Source organism: Mycteria americana, chromosome 17 (genome assembly GCF_035582795.1).
Source record: "Mycteria americana isolate JAX WOST 10 ecotype Jacksonville Zoo and Gardens chromosome 17, USCA_MyAme_1.0, whole genome shotgun sequence".
NCBI lineage: Eukaryota > Metazoa > Chordata > Aves > Ciconiiformes > Ciconiidae > Mycteria > Mycteria americana.
The window spans coordinates 8,188,399-8,212,590 of record NC_134381.1 but is presented as its reverse complement, the minus strand read 5'-3'; the positions used below and the strand labels follow the sequence as shown (position 1 = coordinate 8,212,590).

The 24,192-nt window shown below is 43.8% G+C and overlaps 1 protein-coding gene across 5 annotated transcripts in view; it reads right to left on the bottom strand.

Annotated features, from left to right (window-relative positions):
* FUBP3 (far upstream element binding protein 3) overlaps positions 1-24,192 on the bottom strand; it is a 39,978-nt gene that overhangs the window by 2,660 nt on the left and 13,126 nt on the right. For 2 of the 5 annotated variants that reach the window (XM_075519389.1, XM_075519393.1), the window contains exons 3-16: positions 23,706-23,756; positions 23,195-23,228; positions 21,197-21,246; positions 19,552-19,623; positions 18,745-18,802; positions 15,962-16,124; positions 14,959-15,057; positions 12,788-12,892; positions 12,292-12,394; positions 11,522-11,622; positions 10,084-10,225; positions 5,340-5,500; positions 4,410-4,483; positions 3,818-3,894 (exon numbers count right to left, since the gene is read on the bottom strand). In XM_075519389.1, the coding sequence (XP_075375504.1) occupies positions 3,818-3,894; positions 4,410-4,483; positions 5,340-5,500; positions 10,084-10,225; positions 11,522-11,622; positions 12,292-12,394; positions 12,788-12,892; positions 14,959-15,057; positions 15,962-16,124; positions 18,745-18,802; positions 19,552-19,623; positions 21,197-21,246; positions 23,195-23,228; positions 23,706-23,756 (1,290 nt within the window). The remainder of the gene's footprint in view (positions 1-3,817; positions 3,895-4,409; positions 4,484-5,339; positions 5,501-10,083; positions 10,226-11,521; positions 11,623-12,291; positions 12,395-12,787; positions 12,893-14,958; positions 15,058-15,961; positions 16,125-18,744; positions 18,803-19,551; positions 19,624-21,196; positions 21,247-23,194; positions 23,229-23,705; positions 23,757-24,192) is intronic. The other 3 variants (XM_075519390.1, XM_075519391.1, XM_075519392.1) reach the window with 3 other exon arrangements.

The window sequence follows — 24,192 nt, the reverse complement described above, 5'->3', positions numbered from 1 at the left end:
TGTCAGTCCACTCCCATCTAGCACAGGAATGGAGGGTTCAAACCCCTGACAGAACGGAGACCTGTCACCTCGACCTCCAGCCATGGAGCTGCCAAGGAAACAGCCATGTTTTGAGTCATCTCACTTGGTTTTCAGGGGTCTGCATCCTTCACCCCCACTCTCACCAGCAGAGCACGTCTGAAGGAGCCCCGGCAGGCAATACCTATCTGCACAACGTGCCCACACGCGAGCCTCCAGCGAACCATCTGCCCCAGCACACAGCTCCGGGGTAGTCAAACTGCTGCCAGCTGCAGAGCCCACGGGACCAAAGGGAGCCATGAGCTCTACACAAAGCACAGCGAGCTCCACCTGCCCTCAGCACTACCGCATACACGCCGTCCGGAGAGGCATCCACGACACCCTCCTAACAGCCCCGACCGGCTCTGCGGTGCGGTCTCCAGACTCCCGCACTGCACTACGATAAGCGGTGCCAATGCCCGCACCGAGACAGACCTCGCAGACCCCAAAACCTTGGCCTCGCACAGACTCCCCCTGTTTGCAGCACTAAGACACCTTCAATCCAGCACGTCTAAGTGCTGTTGCAGGGGAGAGTCCAGCCAGCTGGGTGCAGAGGCAGGATGCCCGCACGTCCCTTAGTTGCAGTTAGAGCAAAGAGCCCTCAGCCAGACACGCAGCAAACAAACAAACAAAAAAAAGAGCCCTGAACAGAAAACACAGCAATTAGAAAACTGCAGAGAGAGGCAGGCACAGCGAGAGCGTGAGTGCCGAGCACGAGTCACTACACGCACGGACGGCAGGCGAGGACAGGGGACACGCGTGGAGGAGAGCTCTCCCCGGCCCATCCAACCGCCTGTGCTCCACGTACAGCCCTGCCCTGCGACGCCAGCCGAAGGGGGGCTTTGAAGTGGGGGGAAGGGGGAAAATAATACACTGCAAGTGTGAAGTGGGTGGAGGGAACAGGGCAGCAGTGTCCTGTCCAGGGGCATAAAAGCGGGTTAAAAGACTTGACCAACGCTACAAGTCAGGACCTTTTCTGGCAGAGGTCAAGGCTGCCTCAACTGTCCACCTGCTAATGCCAACAAAGGACCTCCTTCAATGCCTTTTCTTCTAGGAGAATTACAGTCCGCAGCAGGCTGAAAGGACATGCAGCTAAATGCATTTCACAGCAAAATGTTTCCCCAGCCAGTTAATTTATTTAAGATGGGGGAAGTAATTAAAATCTAAATACATGTGTAGGGGGTGGGGGTCTGCCCCTCCTCCCACAAGGAGGGCACTCTCGAGCCTGTCCCTAGGAAGCCTGCTCGGAGAACGACTCAGCCGGCTCTTTGACAGGGCTAGCAGAGCCGCGAACAAACGGGCTGCAGCACTCGGGGAAGGGACCCTTCGCAAGACTGTTTTCAAATTAAAACTTAAAGTGCAAAAGCAGGTATTTACCTAGTTTCTTATAATAATCCTCCCACGCCTTGGTGAACTCCACCTGGCCTGACTGGGTACCATTGTGATCTGCAGCAGAAGAAAGCGGTGAAGTCTGCTTAAAGCACAGCATTATCTTGTCTGTCCTCTCTCCTTACCAAGACTGCCTTCAGTATGCCTGGCTACAAACAGGAACATGGAGGATCCTACGTAGACATGGAACTAGAGAGCCAACATTTTCCATCAGGTTCAACAGCAGAAATAAAACATCTGCCCCCAAAACACAGCCTTGTGGTACTAAACCCATACAGGGGAAGGATAACGGCACGGAAGGATGCTTCACCGGTCTTGGGAGCCACCAGAAACCTGACAAACTCATTGCAAAGCAGTCATCATTGGGATATAAGCTGTACTATCAGTAATCAGGGGATTCAAAGGGTCTGTGCTGCTTATACCAGGCTCCAAAGCCAGGAGGTGTGAGCTTGAGACATGACTATATGTTGCAGGAAGGGAGATTTTTTTTTTTATCCTGCCCACCAGCCACTGGAATAAGAGGATGTTTCAGGGCAGTGAAAAAGAAGGTAAGTTTCTAAAGGCATCTTGCAAGGCAAATAGCAATGCACATTTCATAAGCATTTATTCAAAGGCTTTATGGGAAGATAAAAATGACATTTTTTGTAGGGCTTTCCCTGCCGCACTGACTGCTCTGCTTCCCAAAGCTCAGGGAAGTCCAGTGCTCTTGGGGGTGCACAGCAAAGGATTGGAATAACAATTTTTCATGTAAAACAAGCTAATGGGAAAATAACTCTTCTTCAGTACCATACTGTTCCAAAAAAACTAAGTCCTTTCAAGTCCACCATTGCATTTTGCTGTCCTGAAAATAGAACAACTATTGACCTTCTACAAGTCCCTAGAGCTCGAAGGAAAAGTCATGATTTTTAGACTGCAATCGTTAAGGAGCAGGACTCTTCCAGAGGCATTTTTTTCAGAGTTTAACGCACACTTCCCATGCAGGATTCCTATGTCCCACTGTAACACACATTTCAGAAGTGCACTAAGTTAACAATGCAGCACTGAGGATTTACAAATTTCATACATGCACAATTTCATAAACATTAAAATGTGATCAGTGTTATAGGGAATCACAAGTGCAATGGCAGGCATTGCTCCTCCAACATTTCCCCTACCTCAGGCACCTAAGAGTGGGCATTTATACCGAAGTTAATAATCTAATTCATTACTAAATCAGCCTTAGCACTGAAAAGCACCTGTCATTAAACCCCTTTAAAATTACCCCCAACACACACACTTTTTGGTGCTTAGCTTTAGTCACAAGACCAGGCCATTAAAAAACTGCTATTTCCTTGAAAATTGTGATTGAAAAGTGTCTGTTGGACATTACTGCCCATCACATGAGCTCTGAGATTACCAAACAGATTATGAATCTGCTTTGTTTAGGGCAAACCATTACTCTGGCTGTTGAAGACACAGGATGATGCAGTTACCAACATCACCACTAGCATTTACTACCTCAATTATTCTGAAAAGGGGGACTCCCCATTCCAACCTGCTGAATTTTGACTAAACAGGGTTTTAGGAAAAAATGCCACATCAAACCTCGAAGAATAACAGCCAGCCTGACTCCGTGTTGGTGGCTTAAAGTAGAAAGCCCAGCAGCAGGGGTGATCTGGGTTCAGTTTTTGAACTCATAACTAAGGACATGTGTGCACTGTTTTTTTTTTTATTTATTTATTTGCAAGCTGGTTATCCTCCTGGCCTCATTCTGAGCATTTAGCACTGTGGAGGCTGAGCAGTTCCCATCAACTTCCAAAAGGAGACAAGGGGACACTACTACAGACAGTGTGGATGAACCAGGATAGAAGCCCTGCCTACCCTGTCTTCTATTTTCTGCATCTCCTTTCCCAGTCTTTCCATCAGACTGGGAGTTGAACAGTGAGAAGAGCTCATAAGGAACATTTAAAAGAGAAAATAAGCAAGAACTGATAAGGTCAAGAACAAAGAGATAGGAAGGCTCACCACCAGACACGGTGTGCCTCTTAGGGGGAAGTGGTGTTGGCAAGTACTTGCCTGGAGAATCCTGGCAGAAGAGAGCCTAAGGTTTTTGTTAGGAAGAGGCAGCAAGGACTGAGTTTCCACACAAAGAGAGCAGAAACAAGCAGTAAGCAGTTAAGTGCACGAAAGGCGTTACAGTTTTCGATGGACTTCAGCTTATTCTGAGCTCAAACACCATAGCATGCCTCCACACACCTCTGCTGCTCAGGAAATTATTTTGCTGTTTTCACACAAGTGGTCTCACGGGTGAACAACCTGTGTTTTGTAGGCACGGAGCAGCAATTGCAAAGGGAACACCAACCCTTCTCCAACCCAGGGCCTAGACACTCACTTGGGACTTGCTGTCCAGGCTGCTGCCATGTCTGGTAGGTACTGCCCCAACCCTGCGTCATGAACGCCTGAGGACCACTGCAGAGGACAAAAAGACACGCTGAAGTAGACAATAATAAAATACTTAACAGGTCGTATACATGAAGTTGCCCACAGAAGTGAAATTTTTATTTATGGTCACCAACTGCTGAGCAAACAAGTGAACATGGGAACAAAAAGAAACAGTGTGTAGGTTGGCTGCTTGATATTGGTCTTGATATTGGTTTGTTCATGAAGCCAAGATGAAGACACATCATACTGTACAGCACTCCCTGTGCTGTATGCAGTTCAGGCTTCTTTCTATACTCTCAGTGCACTAGAGACAGGAATTTTGGAGATGCCACTACCTACCTTGTTTATAATTTAATAGCTAAAATCCTTCCTGTAGTCAAGCTTAAAGGTTTCCTCTCATTTGCTTCTTGCTTCTGAATGCTCACTCTTTAAAAGGCTCCACTTATACACCACCCCTTCAGGGCCCTCCACCCTTCTCCCGAAGCCTTTATAGCTCCCAGCCATTCCCCACAGCCCACCTGTGATGAGATGGAGAAACTTACTTTTGATGAGGTGTAGCGGGTGCTTGGCTGAACGGACTTTGACCAAATCCTCCAGGTCCACCCATGCTGGTACCCTGTCACAGAATCCACAAATATTTAATGCCAGCTTTAAGCACAGGGTAGAGGCAGCTAGTATGAGCAGTAAGAAAGAGGAGAAGACAGCCTGGGACACATTCCACTAAACCCCAGCACCTGAAAGAAGTGACTGATTCTCCAAGGACGAAGTTCTCAGGACTGTCAGCACACTCCAGGAGCCCAGCTTCAAAAGCAACTCCGGCCAGCCCACAAAGGGGCTAACGGGACTACGGCACAGTTGAAGTTTTCCTTTGAATAGCTTGGATCCCGAGGTTGGTATCAAGCCTTCTCCTCTCAGGCAATTCAGCATAAAGGTTGCTTTTCAGCTTTACCATGCCCCAGTTCAGTATTCTCCATGCTTTTTTACCCAAGTCTCCCCCTTCAGTAGTACTCCAGCCTGACATTATTAAGCTTCAATACCACAGCACTGCATTAAGCAGAAGATAAGTCATCCTGGATTTACTGGAGCAAGGAGTTGAGTGTTACTTTCAGGATGATGATGCCAGGATTGTGTCATTCTCACGCAGTGACACTATTGTCTTCCCTTCAAAAAATCTCCTTTGACAGCCTTCTCATACTTTATTATTGCTGTTCTTCCCTCTCATACAGCTGCACACTACCCTTGATTATGTCAGCAAACAGTCAGATCCTTCTGGGACCACAGCAAAAATTAGTCCAATGGATGCTGGAGAGCCAAAGTTCAAAGACAGCTGCTAACAGGCAAATGGTTTTGAAGCTGAATAACATAAGCGTGTGTATTCTGTGCCATCCTGTAAGTCCAGGCCTACATGTACCTAAGAGTGAAAACACCACATCTGAAAGAGACAGACCAAGATCAACAGAGATAGAACTTACACCAACTTTCTCATCTATGAGATGCCTAGCGAGTTCAATTTGCTGGGGAACTCCTCTGATTGTGAATATTCGTACACCAGGGTCTGTGTTCGGAGGTGGGTTTCTCTGAAGCTCCACATGGGCTCCCGACTGCTGATTTATACTCTTGATGTTCTCACCACCTGAAGAAAACCAAGGTGTAATAAGGAGGGATATTCAGCATCCCTTTCCAGAAAAGCAAGAAAATACAGTAAGCTCCCAAGAAAATACAGTATGGCCAAGATATGCTTTGACAAACCAGATGCAAAAACGGTACTGACTGAATTCCGGTGGTTTTGCACAGCTGTTCACAATCCTCAAGAAAAAAAAGTCACCTGTAACTGAAACATGCTTTTTCTTTCTTCCATGAGGCTTTTTTTTCCACCGCTAGACATTTCATTCCCCTAAGGCAAGAAGCCACCCGCCACATACCTTGCAGCTTAAAACCAAAACTTAAGCTTTCTCACCACCATGTGCTGTTCAATAGCTTATTCCCTTAAAGAAACCTCCGCTTACCGCACTTACACACTGCGGTGTACACATCCCTCCACACAACCGCAGTAGTGCAGGGTTCCAGGCTGTCTTCCGCTATTTCAGAGTTAGTTGTGCATGCAGTGAACATAGTTTCATGGCAAACTGGCTAGTTTGCCATCTGGATACGCTAGAGCACAGCAGTACTTTGAGCAGGATGTGGCAGAGCCAGCCAAAGTAGATCTGATTTCCTGAAGACCTGCTAGATCCCGGTCTCTTAATGAAATTTGCTTAACAAAAGCCTCAGCCAATGTTACAATGGTTCAATTCTTCTTTTGGAAGCTCACACAACTTACAGACCAGCTCCACTCATCTGGAGAAATTAAAGGGTGCGGGGAATGAAGGGGTTTTACAACTTTTAAATCACAAACCAAAAATCACCAGCCAAAAGGGCATACAGCAAGCAGGAAAGAAAGCAAAGGAAACTAAGCAGAGATTTTTGTTTGGTTTTAATTAAAAAGTCTCCAAAAATAATCTCCTCAATTTTGCTCGCATTTCCATCTCTATAGATCCAGCACAACTTCAAAACAAACTGTGGATGTTGCAGACACTTGTTCATTTCATTGTAATGGACTCGTGACCTTTTTAACATTTTAAAGCCTTCTTGGGGAAGGGAGGAGGAAAAGTTGCCAAAGGGCAATTAACTCTTTCTAAATGAATTTTTGAAGATGCATTTAACAAAAGATAATCGTGTCACATCCCTGGGCAGACAACAGGGATTGTACTGTGCAGCCAAAAGCCAACCCACTTATTTTCACTCAAGCATGGGAAAGCGGTAAGATGAAGTTTCAAAACCAAGAAGTTGGTTTGTTGTTTTTTTTTTTTTTTTTTTTTTTTAATGTAATGCTTTTGTCTGATGCAGACTTGTTTGAAGCCCTGGTTTTTACATACTGAGGTGAGATCTGAATCAACAGCCATTTCATCTGCTTAACAAAAATAGTTGTGTTGGCCCTTTCAGCCAACACAATTTGGATCATGAAGGAGTGGGAGAACTTCTTTACCAGGCAACAGAGGCATAACCGTAGGTTGCTACTCGCACAGCAGACTAGGTTTCTCCTTCCAAAAGGGGATTAAAAATTGAAAGCATTCTCAAACTGAAAGCAAGGAGATTTTAAGTCATTTCCCCATTCAGCATTCAGCACCAAGTTTGTAGTTGTTGGGACTGTTTCCACATCAGGTTCTTCCTAGATCATAGTGCAGGATCAAGTTAGTTGGCTCTCCAGGTTTGGTCAGAGGCTGCAAGCTCCCACCCCCCGTACCAGGACCTGGTGCCTTTCTCCTCCTTACCCTCCAGTCTGGTATATGCCAAAGTGCTCCCTCCCATCCAAGCTATCCCAATTCAGCCTCCAGAGCATGCAAATGAAGTGATGCAGTCAACATGATGCTGCAGCACGGTGCCGGAAGGAGTTCATCTTCCCCCATAATGAGGTGACCCGCTCGGCACATGGTGGCCGTCTATAGACGCATTCAGCAGCCCGCTCCATTCTTCTACCTGATGGGGGGCAGAAGTGATCCAAGAGTGGCCCCCCAGCTGGACGTGAAATCGTAAAGCAATTAATCAAACCTGCTAAAAGGCAGAGCTGACAAGAGCCAGGCCGGCCACGTTATCTGTCAATATTGCTGTATTTATCATGGAAATCCAGCGGGGGCCCAGAGAGGCTGCGGTTTGTTTCCAAGCACCACCAAACAGAGAAAGCGCTTGACATGTGTATGGCACTCGTCTCCACCCTTCCTCGAGTCTTTCAGAAAAGAAAAGCTGCACCTACCCACCCTCTAGAGGAAAAAGCTACGCACAGGATTTGCAGGGAGCCGAGCACTTCTTATCAGCTCACAAAGGCTCACGCTCCCAAGCTGCGAAGTCATGCCCACAAGAAAAGGGCCCTAGATCCTCTATCATATACGCTGCAGAAATTGAGCTGAGAAACTTCCTCATCTTCCTCTTTTCCCCCCTTCTCGAGTGGTGACATGGAGCTGGAAGCACAGCAGCAGTTACCTGGCCACATCACATGCACTACACCCAGGGGCCCAAGATACCTGGTGCTAACCTCAGAGTTCTAACTCTGGTGCTAACCTCAGGTGCTAACCTCAGAGATCAAGCTATGTGTGCCCAGAGGACTCGGCCAGATTTTACAGAGAATGCTAACAGCCAAGTCCTATATCGGGGTGGGGGGGGCAAAGCAAAAAAGGAAAAAAAAAAGGCTGGAAACTGCTCAGAAACTAAAAGGGGGAGCAATTGGTCACTGTTAAAAACCCCCACTAACATCCCCTCTCCCCTACACTGCCCCACAGGCAGTGGGAGAGGAAATAAGAAGAATCAGGTGTCTTGCATCAACATATGGAGAGTGCAGTACATCTATCCTGGTTCAGGCCCCAAAAAGGCAATGCTACAGCCATCACTCACTTGACAAAAATGAAGGCTGCGATAGACTAAGAGCACAGGCGCTGTAAGAACACCGATTACAAGGTGGTATTACAAAGCTACAAGCACTCAAATCACCATACAACTAGTAATTAGTCACTCCAGAAAGCTTCTGATCTGGCCGGTTAAGAATCCCTGTTTTGCTGTTGTGGAAACAAAGGTAAAAAGCTACCCTTCACCCCCACAGTGAGCCTGTGCCAGGCCTTGCACTTGAATGCTAGGACATCCAACTCCGCTACCTCCATTTATCTTTTCAGCACACGGTGCTCTCTGTAGTCACAAATGCTCCACTTCAGTGCGCTGCTGAACAACAAGTGACCTTTTCTGATCCTTTATTAAAGATGACTAATGGATACAGCAATAAAGTTTCATTATAATTTGATTTTTCCATACATATAACACTCACCTGTGGGCTTAAAATTTGCTTTGCTTGATCTTTTGCCCAACCGGACTGTTCAGTGAGATCAAGCACAATCACTGCAATTTCTGCATAATGGGGAGAGCAGGTGTTTTTTCATATTGAAAAAAAGTTTTCAGGTTTGTGAACAGGTTTACGGCAAAGAACAACATGTGAAAATAATTGCAGATACACTGCTGACGTGCCTGTGTCCCATATCTGTGTCCCTTGTCATCCAATAAGGCAGCAGTTCAGGGTGCCACAGGGGCCAGACACATGGAAGGGAACAAGTGAGATGCAGCAGGCTTGTGCAGCAGGGGCAAGAGGCCACAACACGTTTCATTGCAAGCTCACCCCTGCCCAACAGGATGGCAGGAAACTAAATGTCACTGAAACATGGCACAATGCCCTCAAGTCTCTACCTCCTTTACCGCTGTAGCTAATCTGTTCCTATTCTATTCACCTCACCTATGCTGAGGCTAAAAGCCAACTGTGATTACTTAAATGTCATTCTTTCTGAAATAAGCAGATAGAAAAATTACATACAACTCCTTTGATACGTCAGTGTTAACTCAGAAGCATCGCAACAATTCAGAGCGGTAGAGCTCTTCTGTTCCTGGCTCTAATCCAAGTACTGCCATTACCCGATGTGTAGCTCATGCTCTATGACTAATTGCGACTGCTGCTGATGCTCTGGTTTCGTAACTGTCTTGGGGTTGTACCGGTTCTTGTGAGGAAGGCCAGATGACTCAGTGTCCATCTCCTTAGCATGGAGAGATTCAATGGCTAAGACAGCCAAGGGGCCTCCATGGCAGTGAACATGTTCGTCCGAGTGAGACGAGGTACACCAGCCTCCTCTGTGACAGGCTCAGATGCAAGCTCAGATACAAACAAATCCTGCTGCTTCACTTTATTCATCAGACACTTCAGGTACGTGCCTGGAAGCGGCTACTCTTATTACCACATTCGGAGACCTTCCATTTTATCACATGGCACTCACAGAAATCCAGCATGATGAAATGACTGTTCTGCTTGTCCCTGATAAACTGTCCTTTAAACGAATTCTCTATAAAAAGAATCCACAAATGAACCTGCCTTTTCTCAGCCAGCTGCTTGTTATAACAAGCTTACTTGACAGCTCTGCATGAAGAGCCTCTCTTACATATTGTGAACAAGGGCCTGGAGAGTACAATTATGAGTGAGAGCACCACAAAGAAAACAACCACAAGCGCTTATAGCTTATTCGTATGCTGCATTCACCGGCCACTAAATACCTGCAATTACAGAAAACTCCAAAGCCTCACTGTCAGGCAGCAAGAATGCCACCATCCCGAGAGAGAAAGATTGCAAGCTCTAGTATTTAGTGTCACCAGACTCACCTTTGCCTATAACGAGGCCACACTTATCGGCTGGCACCGTGTAGGTTATTTCCTGCATGCCCCCAGGTGTTCCAACGCTCCAGTCCCCACGGCCGCGACCTCTTCCTCGGGCTACAGCCAAACTTCCAAAGCCATCTCGTTCCTTGGAAGGCAAAAAATTTGTATCAGTGTTTTTTTGTTGGCCCCAATGCACATTAAAAGCGAAATAAAGCAAGGTAAGTTAAATTGCATTATAATCAATGGCACTGAATTAAGACATTCTTGGACTTCAGTTTCACATTCAAGATTTTGAAGCACTTTAAAGAAATGCCAAGTAACATAGGTTACAGCTGCCTTCCTGACTCAGGAAGATATTTATATTTTTTAAATGCATGCCTTTCTATCCACTGAAATAAACCTATAAACAAGCATCAACTACTAAAGGACTTTTAGTTTGTGATGGGGGCTTTCCTTAGAGCAACCAATAGTTCTTGGCACAGACACATACAGAAGTTGCTTCCAAACCCTTTCAAGTGTCATTCTTTAAAGAACTGCTGGACTTACTCAGCTGAAATGCACATTTTACAAATCTTCTAAAGGAAGCTTTTAAGTTCAAAGACAGCTAAAGGACATACCTATTTTGGGTAACTGATTTCTCCAAAAGCAAAAGGCAATGGGCAGTCAGAGGCTATCATGACAGACCTCAAAATTTAAGTGGATGATTAAAAAAAATATGTAATTGAGTATTCAAACCAGATCTCAGGGCAAGAAGAGATATCAAGACCTACCCCTGACGGAGAAATTATGCTCAGGTATCTGGTCTGGAATGGTCTAACATCTTTACTTCTCATAATACAAATGGAATATACAACCTCCTTCATGAGTCTGCCCTACTACTTCATCCATCTTTGTACTTTTTGCTCTTGGGCAATGCAATACGTTGGTGTCTTTCCCAGAGCACAGTGACCGTTCATTGCCTTCCCCTGCCTCCCACAGCCACTAGACCAGAGGACTGGAGTCTGAAGAGGAGGCATCGCTGAGCACTGTTAATGCTCTGCTGCCCGAGCGTTACTCAGCCCTACTGAGCAGGGCCTCCAGCCACTGTCTCATGCTACTGCTGGACTCCATTCCACCAGATCACCATTTCCAAATAAACTTAAGAACAACTAAACACGTGGGGTAAACGTGAAGCTACAACGAAGTCTCATAATACTGCCTGAGAATAGGAGACCTTCCCATAGCTCAGTCAGCCCATATCACATTTAAAAAAACCAAAACCAAACAACAAACAAACAAAACCCAAACCTAGCAGCTCTGTCCTGGGCAGCAGCATGTGGCCTACCAGAGGGAAAATTTAACACTGCTGTTCTTCAGATGGTGGCATCCATCCACACAGCTGCATGCATGCAGACTACATTCCCATATAAACACTTTCCTCCCAAGAACCTCCAGAACCCACCTGTGCTGTGAGAATGAGGTCGCTGATTATGTGTGCTGCGTGTTGACACCTATCGGGAAGCCCCATGACCTGTGCGACTCTTTCAGAACTAATCCCATCATCTGTGAAGAGAGGTGGCAAAGACTAAATTAAAAGGAGAAAACATCCACCCGCCAACAAAAGCTTCCTTCTAGCACCACCATTGCTAGCAGCATTTTCACATAACGTAACTACCCCAAGAGCTACCTCTTCCCTCCACCTTCAGCCCCTCTCCATGGACTGAAAGACAAAACCCAACCCACACTGCAGAGCGAACAACATTCAAAAGGCAACACTTTCAAATGTCAAAAAGCCATGAAAGAGACTGATATAATTTTAAGAGGACAAAGGCAGCTTTGATAGGTGATCAGACAGCCAAGGACCCAGAGAAAGTTACTTAGAATTAATCAACTCCTGATCCCCAAAGGCTTTAATGTCCTGAAGGAGAATTCTTTAACAGAAAATAAAAGGTTTTTTGTTATTGTTATTCTGTTTATCCATATAATTACCACTCAAGACATGACTGTTGTGACATCTAATGTTGGCAAATAAGCTGTATATAATCTTACTCTCTGAAAACCAGAAAGTGCACGAGGAAGCAGCACGTCATATTTAAATGGGTTTCAGAAAGAGACACAGTGCACCTTTAAATTAGGAAAGCCTAGCTGCTGTAACCTCAGATCAGATTCACTTTAGCAATCCCAAACTGGAACACTGATCAGAAAGTAACGGCTCTCCATCCTCACACAAACCTGGTTTAAATTGAATCCTAACTCCAGCATCATTCTGAATCTTTTTGATCATTTCTCCATTTCTTCCTATCACAATTCCAACAGCAAACCTGGGCACAGACACCTGATGGGAAAGGCAAAGCAGTATAAAAGCTCAGAGAACTAGACTGAATTACTCTGATTTTACAAGGAGATGCTCTTAACTATGAGGACGGGCCATGTTAGGCAGCTCCAGGCTACAGAACCATATTGCTTAAGAAAAACAAACATGTGGCCACAAATTCCTTCCCCGCTAAATGAACTCTGCACTACAAGAATGCAGCTTAAAAGGACAATTAGAAAAGTGCCATCTGGGAGTCCATGAGAACTCCTCTTCTTTGCAGCCAGACTCGCTCTTCTGGCAACAGAACACAATGCATTTAAAAATAAGCTTACAGGTTACATGTGCAATTTGATGACTTCCACCCACTACCCATCCCGCAGGGAGGTTAGCAGAGTACTTGTGAAGAAAACATACCTCTATGCTGCCTCCTCCCATTCTAGAACTGAAATCATTGCGTACGCCTCGGAAGTCTGCCTGATCTTTCTCTCGGATGATCTCCAGTACCATTTCCCTCGCTTGCTACATGGGGAAAGAAGTTACAGTTAGCTTAAAATTATTCTGCTTGCCATCTTGGTGTTAGGGCCTCAACGGTGGCTAATGGTCAGGCTTCAGGCAAGGTGATCTCCATCTGCCTAACGGAAACAGCATTCGGATTTAGAATTTCTTTTACCACAGTCAATGGAGATCTGTTCTTGATGGCATCTTCCATGTCTGACAAAACCTGCCAAGGGGGCAAGGTGGCAGTTTCTTGTGTGCAATTGCTTCCTTCAGTCTTTCCAAAAGGCCCTTTAGCTTTTAAAATATCTTTGATTTTTTTTGTTTTGTTTTTAAAACTAAAGGAAGGGAAGGCCCTTTCCTACTGGATAGAACTGAAATGAATATAGTAAGGTAGAAGCTGTGGTAGCATAGCAAGAGAGCACGTCCACTAAGAGCTAGAGAGCACGTACCAAGGAGGCAGGTGGGCAGTAGTGAGCTTACTGACACTCAAAAGTTAAGCCCAAGTCTGCAGCAATCCAGCAAGACATTTTCTGAGATAAATCAATATTCCTCCTACCTACTTGCAGGCCTCAAGGCCATTCACAAGCTTGCATGTAGCCCAGCTAGTAAAAGTATACCTTGGAAATAAGCCAACAGTAGCCACCATTAAAAAAAAGCCTAGATGTCAAAACCAAAGCCTTTGCTTCTACATATTACCAGTCAAGCTTTTGACATTTTGGTTCTATTTCCAAGTTTGAGGGACACTGGTGAATCTGACTCCTTTCACATTTTTACATATTTTCCATGCCCCCGTGGTATTTTTTAGAGAAGGAAACAACTCAAGACACTTCAGAGATGTCAAGACAGAAATAAGGACAATGGAGAGATTTCACAGGGATTTGAGAGTTAAACACTGTTGCAGCATTCAGAGAATCCCACCAAACCCAAGGATTCATCAAGCTTCTTAAGTGCTTTCTAAGCGTGCTCAACTTTTCTAAGTGCCTCAAAGTTATCTTCCAGCCTACGCAGTCTCCATGATTGTTTGGCATGATTTATGGCACGGAAGATGTGACAACAGCAAATCTTGCAAGAGGCAGAAGAAACCACCTGGCAAGTAGGAGCACTTGAAGTATGATTTGGTTAAAAGTAGCAAGACTGCCATTAAACTCCTTTTTGCATATCTGTACCTCCACAATAAGTATAAGAATTTTGAAAAAAAAAAAAAAAAAACACCCAACAAACAACCAAAACCAAACCAACAAAACAAACCAAAAACCCCCCACATTTAAATCTAAAAGCCCACTTGCAATAAGAGGTTTGAAAAATACAACCCAAACATACTATCCCTGAGCAACCTCAACTGTTGCAGCAATTTATGATTAGGGAGATCCTATGAAACTGAACTATTTTTATTAGAGCCAGGAATGCTAAGCTAGATTTAAGTACTTAGCAAGGTATGAAAAGCACTTGCTGAGAAGTGGAACATGCCACAGCTAAACTTTAATTCTTTAATTCAAGCATTCCCATCATGCTGCAATCTTCCAGTCTCTGGCGGATCATGGGTTTTTGCTTTGAATCGCAGGTATGAACATATCTGTAGAACCCTGATACTTGGAGACTGAGGTACCAATATTAAAGCAAACCCCTTGGTTTCAGGAGTTGTCATGGTTTTGGTTTTTTTTTTTTAATTACCTGCGTCAATTGGCTGTCTGAGATAATGAACCTTCCACAAAACTTTCTCAAATGTGTGGTTAAGTTAGTCACTAAGAACCCATTAGCTCAAGTAACATATAGCTATGATTTTCGCTTCACGGACTGGAAAGCATTTCAAAGCTACTTTCTCCAAACCCTCCTCCTCAGCTCTTCTCCTACCCATGTCTAATATCTATGTGGAGTGAGATCTCCTAGGTTACGCTGTAGACAAGCCAACACTTGCTAGTCTAGTGTTTTAACTTGCTCTACTCAAACTTCAACCTTAAAGAACAAACAAAACCAGCAAGGATCATCACATTTACAGTTGGATTCAACTCCATTAGATGCTCACAAATATGCTAAAGTTTAAATTTCTCCTCAGTTCTCTGGGGCAGCTGCTTACTTTTATTACATACCTGTACTTTAAATGCATCTCCAGTAATACGGAGAGGTTTATCTGCTCCAGTAGGCAACGGACCGTCTTGGATCATAATCATTTTCACACCTGTTCGCTCCTGAAGAAAAAGCACAGAGCACTTCGCTAAGCAGAGTCCCTAAAACAAGGGACTATATTTTGGTTACTAAACATTACGTAGGTCAAATCAGCAGCTTTACAGAATGCTACTTTAGCTCTTCATGGGTACTTATAGCACAAATTCAGTAACAGTCCTAGAGTGTAAAGGACTGCCAGAAAGTGTGCCACTCCTGAAGTTCTCAAACAGCTGAATCCCTTGCAAAAAGAGAACCCCTCTACCTCAACAAGCGATTATTCAGTCCTTTCCAAAATCTGTAGCTGTCTGCATAAAATAGTTATTAAGTGACAAGCCTTAAAACTATTAGATGACAGAGGCCTAATCAGGGCACTCAAAAAACTACATTTTTGACCTAGGTGCTTTTCTGAAACTCTCTATTCTTTAAAAAACTTGTACCAGATGGAGGAATAAAGAATGTCTAGGAACACAGATTTATACATAACACAACACTTTTAATTAGAAAGGGGTGGGATGAGAAAAAAAAAAAAAGACGACACACGCCAGCTTTATCACAGATCAGCAACAAAAGAGAAGCACAGCACTCTACAACAGCATGGCTGGCATTAAAAACTATTGCAGCAGCAGACTAGACATAGCCTTTTCTTGGCTACAAGGATCCCCTCCTAAACAGCACGCACCAAATGTTATCTAAAGCACACTAGTTTCTTTCACAGTTCTGGCAAAACTCCACTACATGCGTAGCTGGGGCCAAACCGATTTTGTTTGTAACACAAGATTGGATTTGAGTCCAGCTCTCCGAAGGCAGAAGAGTAGTCCCTGCTGTAGAAGGTTAGAGCATTTAAGGCTCTCCATTTCAGCACGCTCTTGTTGATCTAGAGAAGCTGCAGTAGGGAAGAGAGCCCTAAAGTAAATGCATCTTGCGCACCTGCAACTGTTTTATTGTTTCACCTCCTTTGCCGATGACTAGACCCACTTTGGATGCCGGGATCAAAATCTCCTGAATCGTACTGTTGCCATCAACATCGTTGTGAAAACCAGGTCCGTTCCGACAGCGATCTACAATCTGCCCCAGTAGCCGTTTTGCTTGTCTTTGGAAAAGAATCGAGGGAAACAACCATTAGACAACATTGTTCTACGTGACCAAGAGACCAGGAACCATCGGAATGGGAAGTGATCGGGGAGAGGAGAAGAAGTGAAAAGATGGAGGAAACCATAGTTAGCACAATGTTTGCTTTTTTTTTTTTTTTAACTCTGATGTATAGTCTCCCCTATCATGATTACTTATAAGCAGCTTGATTTTTGAAAGGGGAAGAGAGAAGGAAGAGCAGCAGCATGCTCTGACCTCTTTGGAAGTTAAGGATAATAGTTGAGCTATAGCATTTGGGGTGCTTATTTTGAATGAAGATTCTCTAGGTTCTAAACTTTTCTAAACTTTTTTAACATATATACAATATTTGGTAAAACTCAAGTTCTGTTCTCCTTCTTGGTCAAGACAAAAAACACACACTGCTCTGATAGTAACACAGCACATTGGTTAACCACTCTCCGATCAGTCATAGGCAACTGCCTTGCTCTTCTCTGCCTGCTCTTACCAGCAGCACCAGAACACTGTTCTAACACAGCCTCTGCCCCAAGCAGTAGGTGCTGAAGCTACACCGCAAAGCAAGGCAAGGATACTGCAGCAGCAACCAGTGAAAGACTGGGTTCTTCTACTCCTGGTGAGAAGAGACACACAAAGAAGCATTTGGGAGATTAAAGATCCTTTCTCTAAAATCTTTAGCATGTCAGAGATAGCTGACAGGGTTTCCCTTCATCTTGAAGACTCCTAGTACCAACACATGCCTTTCCTGCCCTTCTCCCACAGCCCTTCTCAAAGTAGGCAGAAGAAAGTCACCGGTTCCCTTTTCAGTCTAAAGCAGCGTCTTCCCCTCTCTCCACTTCATATCAAGCCCTATCAGGCACCCTAGGAGGACTGTCTTCTCTCTGGCGATTTGAAGAAACCGTACAAAGCCATCCCTCGCAAGCAGACATTCACCCAAGACAGCTCAGAGGGTGGTGATCTGAGGCTGCACACAGATCAGAGCACTGCTTTCTCTTGACTTTCTCACAAAACAAGGCAAAAGGTGGAATTTCTGGAAGCTCGCTTCAAATATTCTGGAAGAGTCTTAAGAGGTTTTATTCATCTACCTTCATGTTTTGCATAAAGTTCTTTTAGTGACAATATAGAGACTACAACAGTTAAAACACAATGTACTTCAGATGAGAAGGGGTCATTTGGAAGTTAACCCTATTAGTTTGCCACTGGATATAACTAATGGAAACACTCCTCACAAAACCCTTCACAAAGAAATCTGACATCTAGATTGGTGTCCTTACTTAATTTTCTTTTTCTACAAGTAGCCTGAAAAAATAGTTCAACCAACCAACTTAACAAGAATTTTAGTACAAAAGTAAATTAAATTTCACCTAATTCCATGTCCTCAACACCTTGTTCTGCTTCACAAATTGAGTATTCTCATTTTTCTTTTTTTAATTTATTTGTATTTTATTTAAAGACAGCCTTGGACATGACTACATTTAACTGCTTATTTCAGAACCATGAAGTCTTAACTATACCTCTTCCCCATTTTCCCCCAACTGCATCTTATCAGGCATCCCAGCTTTTTAATATTTTGCTCTTGTTCTGAAATATCCTTTGCTAAAGGGGGAAAAGCACTTCAATATCAGCAAGAATACATTGCCTGCCCTATAATGTGAGCTTGCCAATTATATTTATTCTGGCTCACTGCTTGCAGTATTATGGCAGAATAAGGAGATTTAAGTACCCTTAGATCTCTTAGGAATGGAAGAATGATGAGTGTCTTCTCCTTAGAGAGACAGTCTTTGCGCCCATGTATTTTCACTATCAAATGCAACTCAAAGATTTCCAGATGGATTTTAAAAAACCCACCTACCCAAAGGCTGGGGAGAGAAAGAGCAGCTCCATATGTTAAGTGTGTTCCTGTAAGCCTGAGGATCCTGGATCCAGTTCCAGCAGGAGGTCCTCAACTGGTTTGTGAGAGTCTCAAACTCAGCTCCTGGGAAGGGGGAGGGAGGAAACACTGTCCCTAAAGTTTCTATAGGTCTAAAGAGTAGAAACCCCTGCTGGCTGGCCATGTGTCTCTACCATGCAGGGATCAGAATTCAAGACTTTGGTTCAGTCCTTTGCTTCTTGTTGGCAGCGACGCAGAGGCAAGCACACCCATGGGCCTCATGCTGCTCTGCAACAACACCAACACCTCCAGATTATTCTGGAGTGGCACCGACAGGCTTTGGAGGCCTCATGCAGCCCTTCTTCAGCTGGAAGGATGGTCATCTCAATAGGAGTAGGGAAGCAAAGGGGAGAAGAGAAGTGCCCTTCAACAGCTTAGCTCAGTATCCTGGAAAGCTGCAGTTAGAAAACTGCATCCTAGGTGCCCTAAGAGCAACCTTGCCCTGCGGAGGGGAATTCCACGGAAATTTCTGCAGAGGGTTCAAACTGCAACTGGAAAAAGCCTTTGAGGTGCACAGTTTAAAGCATCAGACCAAGAGGTTCTATGCTCCGGAGACCCTCAAGTTTCTCTAGGCCAACATTTGCTGGTGTGGCTAACCAAGTAGCACCACTGACAGAGCACAGCATTAGGGAGAAGAGAGAGAAGGAGAAAGGAGAGAAATGAAATCAGAACTCACTCAATGCTCTCTGGCGTCCCGGTGAGTACACAGGGCCTCTCGGGCATCCCACCACTGTCTACAAAGGAAACAAGGAGGAAACTTTTAATACATGGAATTAAAAAAAGGCAGGCAGCTGCTTCAGTAACTATCAAGCACTAATGGCAGCACCACGACCCCCTGCACACAGAGCACGTTAATGAATTCAAAGACATCCAGGGTCAACATATTTTAAATGATTTGCTGGATGTCTGCATTCTTTTAAAGCCTTCCCCACTAATTAAAGGGAGGGATAAGAACTTAGACTACATTCATCAACAGTTTCCTGTACAGCACTGTAGTACAGTCTTCCCCAAAGCAAACAGGCACTAACACAGAACAAACGGATGGTCCCATTTTTTTGATGCAAGGAGAGTTGTACGAAGAGCTGCTGCCAACCCTCCTGAAACGCCTTCTGCCAGGAGTTGGAGCTGACCAGACTAATCAGAGACAAACCACAGAGCTGAGCAAAGTGGTACCACCAGGAGAAAACTCAACAGGTACAATTTCAGGTCTAAGTGCAACATGGATTGTCCATCTGCACTGTACCCACCTGTGGGTTAAAGACAGTTCCTTAATTGTTTCATTCCCCAAACCACCTGACAAACCTGTTTTCTATGCTAGTCAGGAGGTCAGTCCCAACAACAGCTCCCCCATGCACGTTAGCCTAGTCTATCTCAGTTGTTAACAGTGATAACACACCATGAGCATGGCAAGGCGCCTGATCAAATGGACACAACATTCTTCAATGTTAAAACCTGTTCACCCGCCATACAAAGAGGCTCTTACCTGGAGCAATTTGAATTTTGCAGCCAGACTCTGCCTGAATCCGTGAGATCTGTTCTCCTCCCCTGCCGATTACTGAAAGGAGTTCAACAAGCATCAGAACATACCATTTTTCTAAGTAACTGCAGAACACCTTCCCCCTTTTACTCCACTGCAGCTATCTATAAAGGAACAGTTTGACTCCAGGATTGCAGAAGAGGCATCCACAGCATGACCAAATTTATCACAGCAGAAAAACATTACAATACTGCTAAAAGTTATTCTATTTGCTTGGAAAAACAAAACAAAAAAGTCTGTCTTGCACTGGAATGGAAATACATACTATGCAAGAAATAAGGCACTAGTTTGAGTGCTGCTAAAAGAGTCATTTAAGTATACCTTGTTCAGCCCAAACCAATAAACCAGTTATTTGGGGTACAAAAAAAGGCAAAGACTTTTGCTTTTATTTCTTTAAAATTCATATTTTACTGCCTCTTTTCAATGGACATGCTATTTGGCTGGTCTGTACTCAGATAGAACTGCTATATACTGAAATGCTCTATCATCCTTAAGTGAAAACAAATACCCATTTTCCTTAACTCTTAAGAGTCGGCACATCGTTGTTTCACAACGAGACATACCGAGGAGAGACTATGCGCCAATCATCATTCATATCCTTCCCAGACTGCAAAAAGAGCAAAACTGTCAAGTCAAACAGGTACGCCTGGCTCAAGATGCTCCCACAGAAGCATCTCTCAGCTGCGGGTTTGCCACCCCCCTGCATCTGTCTGCCCCTGAACCAGGATTAGATTTAACACAGAGATGATGCACCAACAGAGCACGCAAGCTCCCCTTTCGCAGAGCTACAGCATCCCTCCAACATTCCCCCACATGTGGTATCAGGACCAATAAATGAAGAGGTCTGGCAGAAGAGGGAGCGTTTCCTTTGCAGGAATTTGAGTTACAGTTTTATGGTGTCTTTAGAGTCGGGACAAAACTTCATGCGCTAAGGGGTAATTATCATGGCCTGTTATTTTCCTTTTTATTCTCCATATATCAAATTGGAAGACATACACAGAGATCTAGCAGTGGAAGAGTCTATGCAATCACTGTAGTAACACATCAGCAGGAGGTGCCATTGAAAGGAAGAGTAATGATCATCAAGAGGAAGAGAGAAATTAGGATCAAGCTTGAAAGAGAACAGTATGAGGCATGCAAACCTAGGAAAAATTCTCATCTGAGCAATGCATGCTGGTTGCGCTTCCCTGCAGCAAATGTATGACAGATTTAAAATTCTGTTTAACTTGCCTAGTCAACTCTTATTTTAACATTTAAATGTTGTTTTCCTTCCTCAACTCTCAGTTTTGCATATTCAAAGGAAGTAAAATGTTTCAGTGAGGGGAAATAAACTCACTTTTAACTTGTTTATGTACTATGCTACTGGGAATTTAAAGGAGAGAATCACTAAAACTCTCAGTAACTTGTACCACACAGTCTTGTTCTTATTACTGGGACACCAAGCTTTTCCATGCACTTTGCACCTGGATTTTAAACATAAATCACCTGGTCCCCATCTAGTAAGCATAAAAACTTGTGAGCATGTCAGAATAAACAGCATTCCTGCACAGAAAACACATCAAGAAACATCAAAAGCATCCAAGGTACTTACTAAATCCAACCATTTTATCAGGCACTTTGAACTCTTCTGTTATTACAGCCCTAAAAAAAAAAAAAAAAAAAAAAAAAAAGGAAAAAATCAAATAGTCGTTATAAAGAACAATTTGGAAGACAACTACATCCCTGCCATGGAAACCAGGCACAGCATAAGGCTTTTGCACACACAAGTAAACACTGCATCACAGTCAAAACCAGTTGTTTTGGAAGAGACCTCTCGTGGTCACCTAATTTCTCCTATGCTGGATACATTTCCAGTCTACTCTCCGCTATCTTCAATGGAGCTGATGTAAGAACCTCTTTTTGTAATTCTTGCTCCAGACAGATTTAACAGAATAATGGCAAAGTTTTTTTAATATTTAGCTTAGACCTTCCAAGCCACAGTCTCTGCCTACTACTTTTGGATATGCTCCTGCCAAGAGGCACTAGCCAAAGCCAATCCTGATATGAATGCCCTCTCCGATATTCACAGATTTTTTTTTTTTTTGCCTGCTTGTCCTTATCATTCATTTCCTTGGAATTTATAAAAGCTGTCTTCAATTATCCTTTGAAGTCTTATTATCTCGAAACTTCCATATCTATTGCTCTTTGGACTTTTTCAATATGCCTCTGCCTCAAAACAAAGCACCCAAAGCAATTTTCCTAAGACCTAAGTAGAAAGGAATTACCTTGGATGGTTTTTTTGCTTAGCCATTTCTATCTCAAAGAAAATACAACACAATGAATATGGAATTTGCAAACTCCATATATTTAGATATGCATTATATACAATTTGTTCAGCAATCTCAAAAGCAATGAAACACCTGCATAATAAGTTCAAGGCAGGTTTTGTGCTGAGGTATATTAAAATCTTCCAATTTTTTGCTTTAGATCAGTTAGGGAAGGTATAAAATACACAGTAGACTTCACCAGATAACGTGCAGATAAAGTACTCTCCACTGTCCTGAGGCTCACCAGCAGAGACGCAAAATGAAACAGTGGCATCCATACCCGCAACAGAACAGGGAGGTGCAGAATTACCATTGTTTTAACCTGGAATAAACCCAGCCTGTTGCAAAAATGTTCTATCCTGCATAAGTTGTTAAGTGCCCTGTGTTGGAGGAACGGTTGCAGCTGGACAAAGAAGCTAACCTAGCAGAAAGCCGACCACCAGAAAGAAACCATTTCAGGCTTTTCAGCCTATTCAATTCCCTGCATGAACATCACCCTGGCAGAAGAGGTGGCAGGTAGCAGCAGAGCAGACAACGCTGCCCACCCTTCTCTGTGTTGCCCTAGCTGGACATTAGCTTTAACCCAACCATTAAAAATTGAAGGTCTTTATGCATATTGCTTGTCCTTCCTGCTGAGGCCCTCAACAAACAGCTGGTTATGATGGAAATGCACTACTATTAGCTCGAAGGTGAATCCAGCTTTAGAAATGCTCTCCCCTTCCTACTCAAAACAAGACAGTCAACTCCTTAAGAGCAGGATTCGAGAAAAACTGAGAATTTTACTTTTGTACTAGATGCTAAGACATGCTGCACAACGACTCATACTTGCTTCAGTCTCCCAAAACCATCTTTGACAAAGGAGTCATCCCAGATCATATTACACCCATAAAACTAAAATAAAAATAAAAAATAAAATAATAATAATTAAAAAAATCTACCTGCCAGTTTAATACTTCCAGCTTCTGTCAAAATGCCAGGGCTTTTTTTACTTTTTCTTTCTTCCCCCCACCTCCGCCCAGGGCAGGGGAAGGGAGAGGAGAGAGAATTTATTCTGCTTGGTCCTGCAGATTTTCAGGAACCAAATCCAAGTTTTCACATCAACTCTTCTTTCTTCATCACAACAAACAGCCTTAAAGGGTTAGCAGAAACCCCAGCCTGGAGAAAACCTAAGCTGACAGTTTCTCCACATTCTCAACCTCTGACTTCCTAACACTACTACAGATGGTGGATCAATAAACAATTAGAATTGATCAATAAATAATAAAACATAACCCACTGCTTACCTTTGATGTACCAGGGCCCCTAACTGGTTACCTACTGTGGCAAAGAGAGAAAAAAGGAAAAAAAATCAAAGCATTAGCACGGATAAACTAACTTCATCCCTATAGAAAAAGAGTTCTTACCGTTTCATCAAAAAAGAAAGAAAAGCAAAACAGTAATTTAGGTTCAGTGGCTGAAATGAATGCGTTATGTGGTACAAAACAGGAGGGGATTTCTTGATCAACACACACCATAACCCAGTGTCCAGCTGAACACAGGATAGGGAATTGATCTGCGTCTCCCCATGCTGAGAGTCATGGGAGAAAATCCTGCCTGCCCAAATCCAAATCCCTGCAAACTAACCTCCCCCCTTCCCAAATTAAGCCCAAAGTAGTAAAAAAAGGAAAAAAAGGGGGGAGGGAGGGGGGAGAAGAGAAATTTGAAGCAGACTGGTATGTATTAAAAACAAAAATAAAAGCTGAGCAGACTCAGATTTAGTCTAGGCAAAAAGCATTAAAGACCACTTGCACATACTTCTCTCTGTCTCTCTTATCTGTGCTCCATGGAGCCCACCTACACGGAGACCTGTTAAAGGAATAGGTCTGTTAAGTAACCTTGTGGCACCCAAACAGTATTAAAAAAAAAAAACCAAACCCAACCAAAAAAAACCCCACCACAACACATTTTACTGAAAACACACATTCCAGGCATATCTGTGATGTTAGCTGGTGGTCCATTTATGATTAGCAGTTATGTCCCCAGCTGACAACCCTCAAACAGATTTCTCTCCCCTCAACCCCCCTAGATTAGCTCTTTCTTCCAAATGTTAATGGGGAAAATATCATTAGACCAACTCATGCAAAGTGGGAACACATGCCCCGCTGGGCTTCCTACTGGACTTTGCCTGCAGCAAACCAGCTAAAAACCAGACCATTTGGTCCTAACAACCAGTTGAGATTATATTGCATGCCTGGAGGGCACAAGTAGCGAAACAAATGAAACCGGCCAACATGTGAGCTGT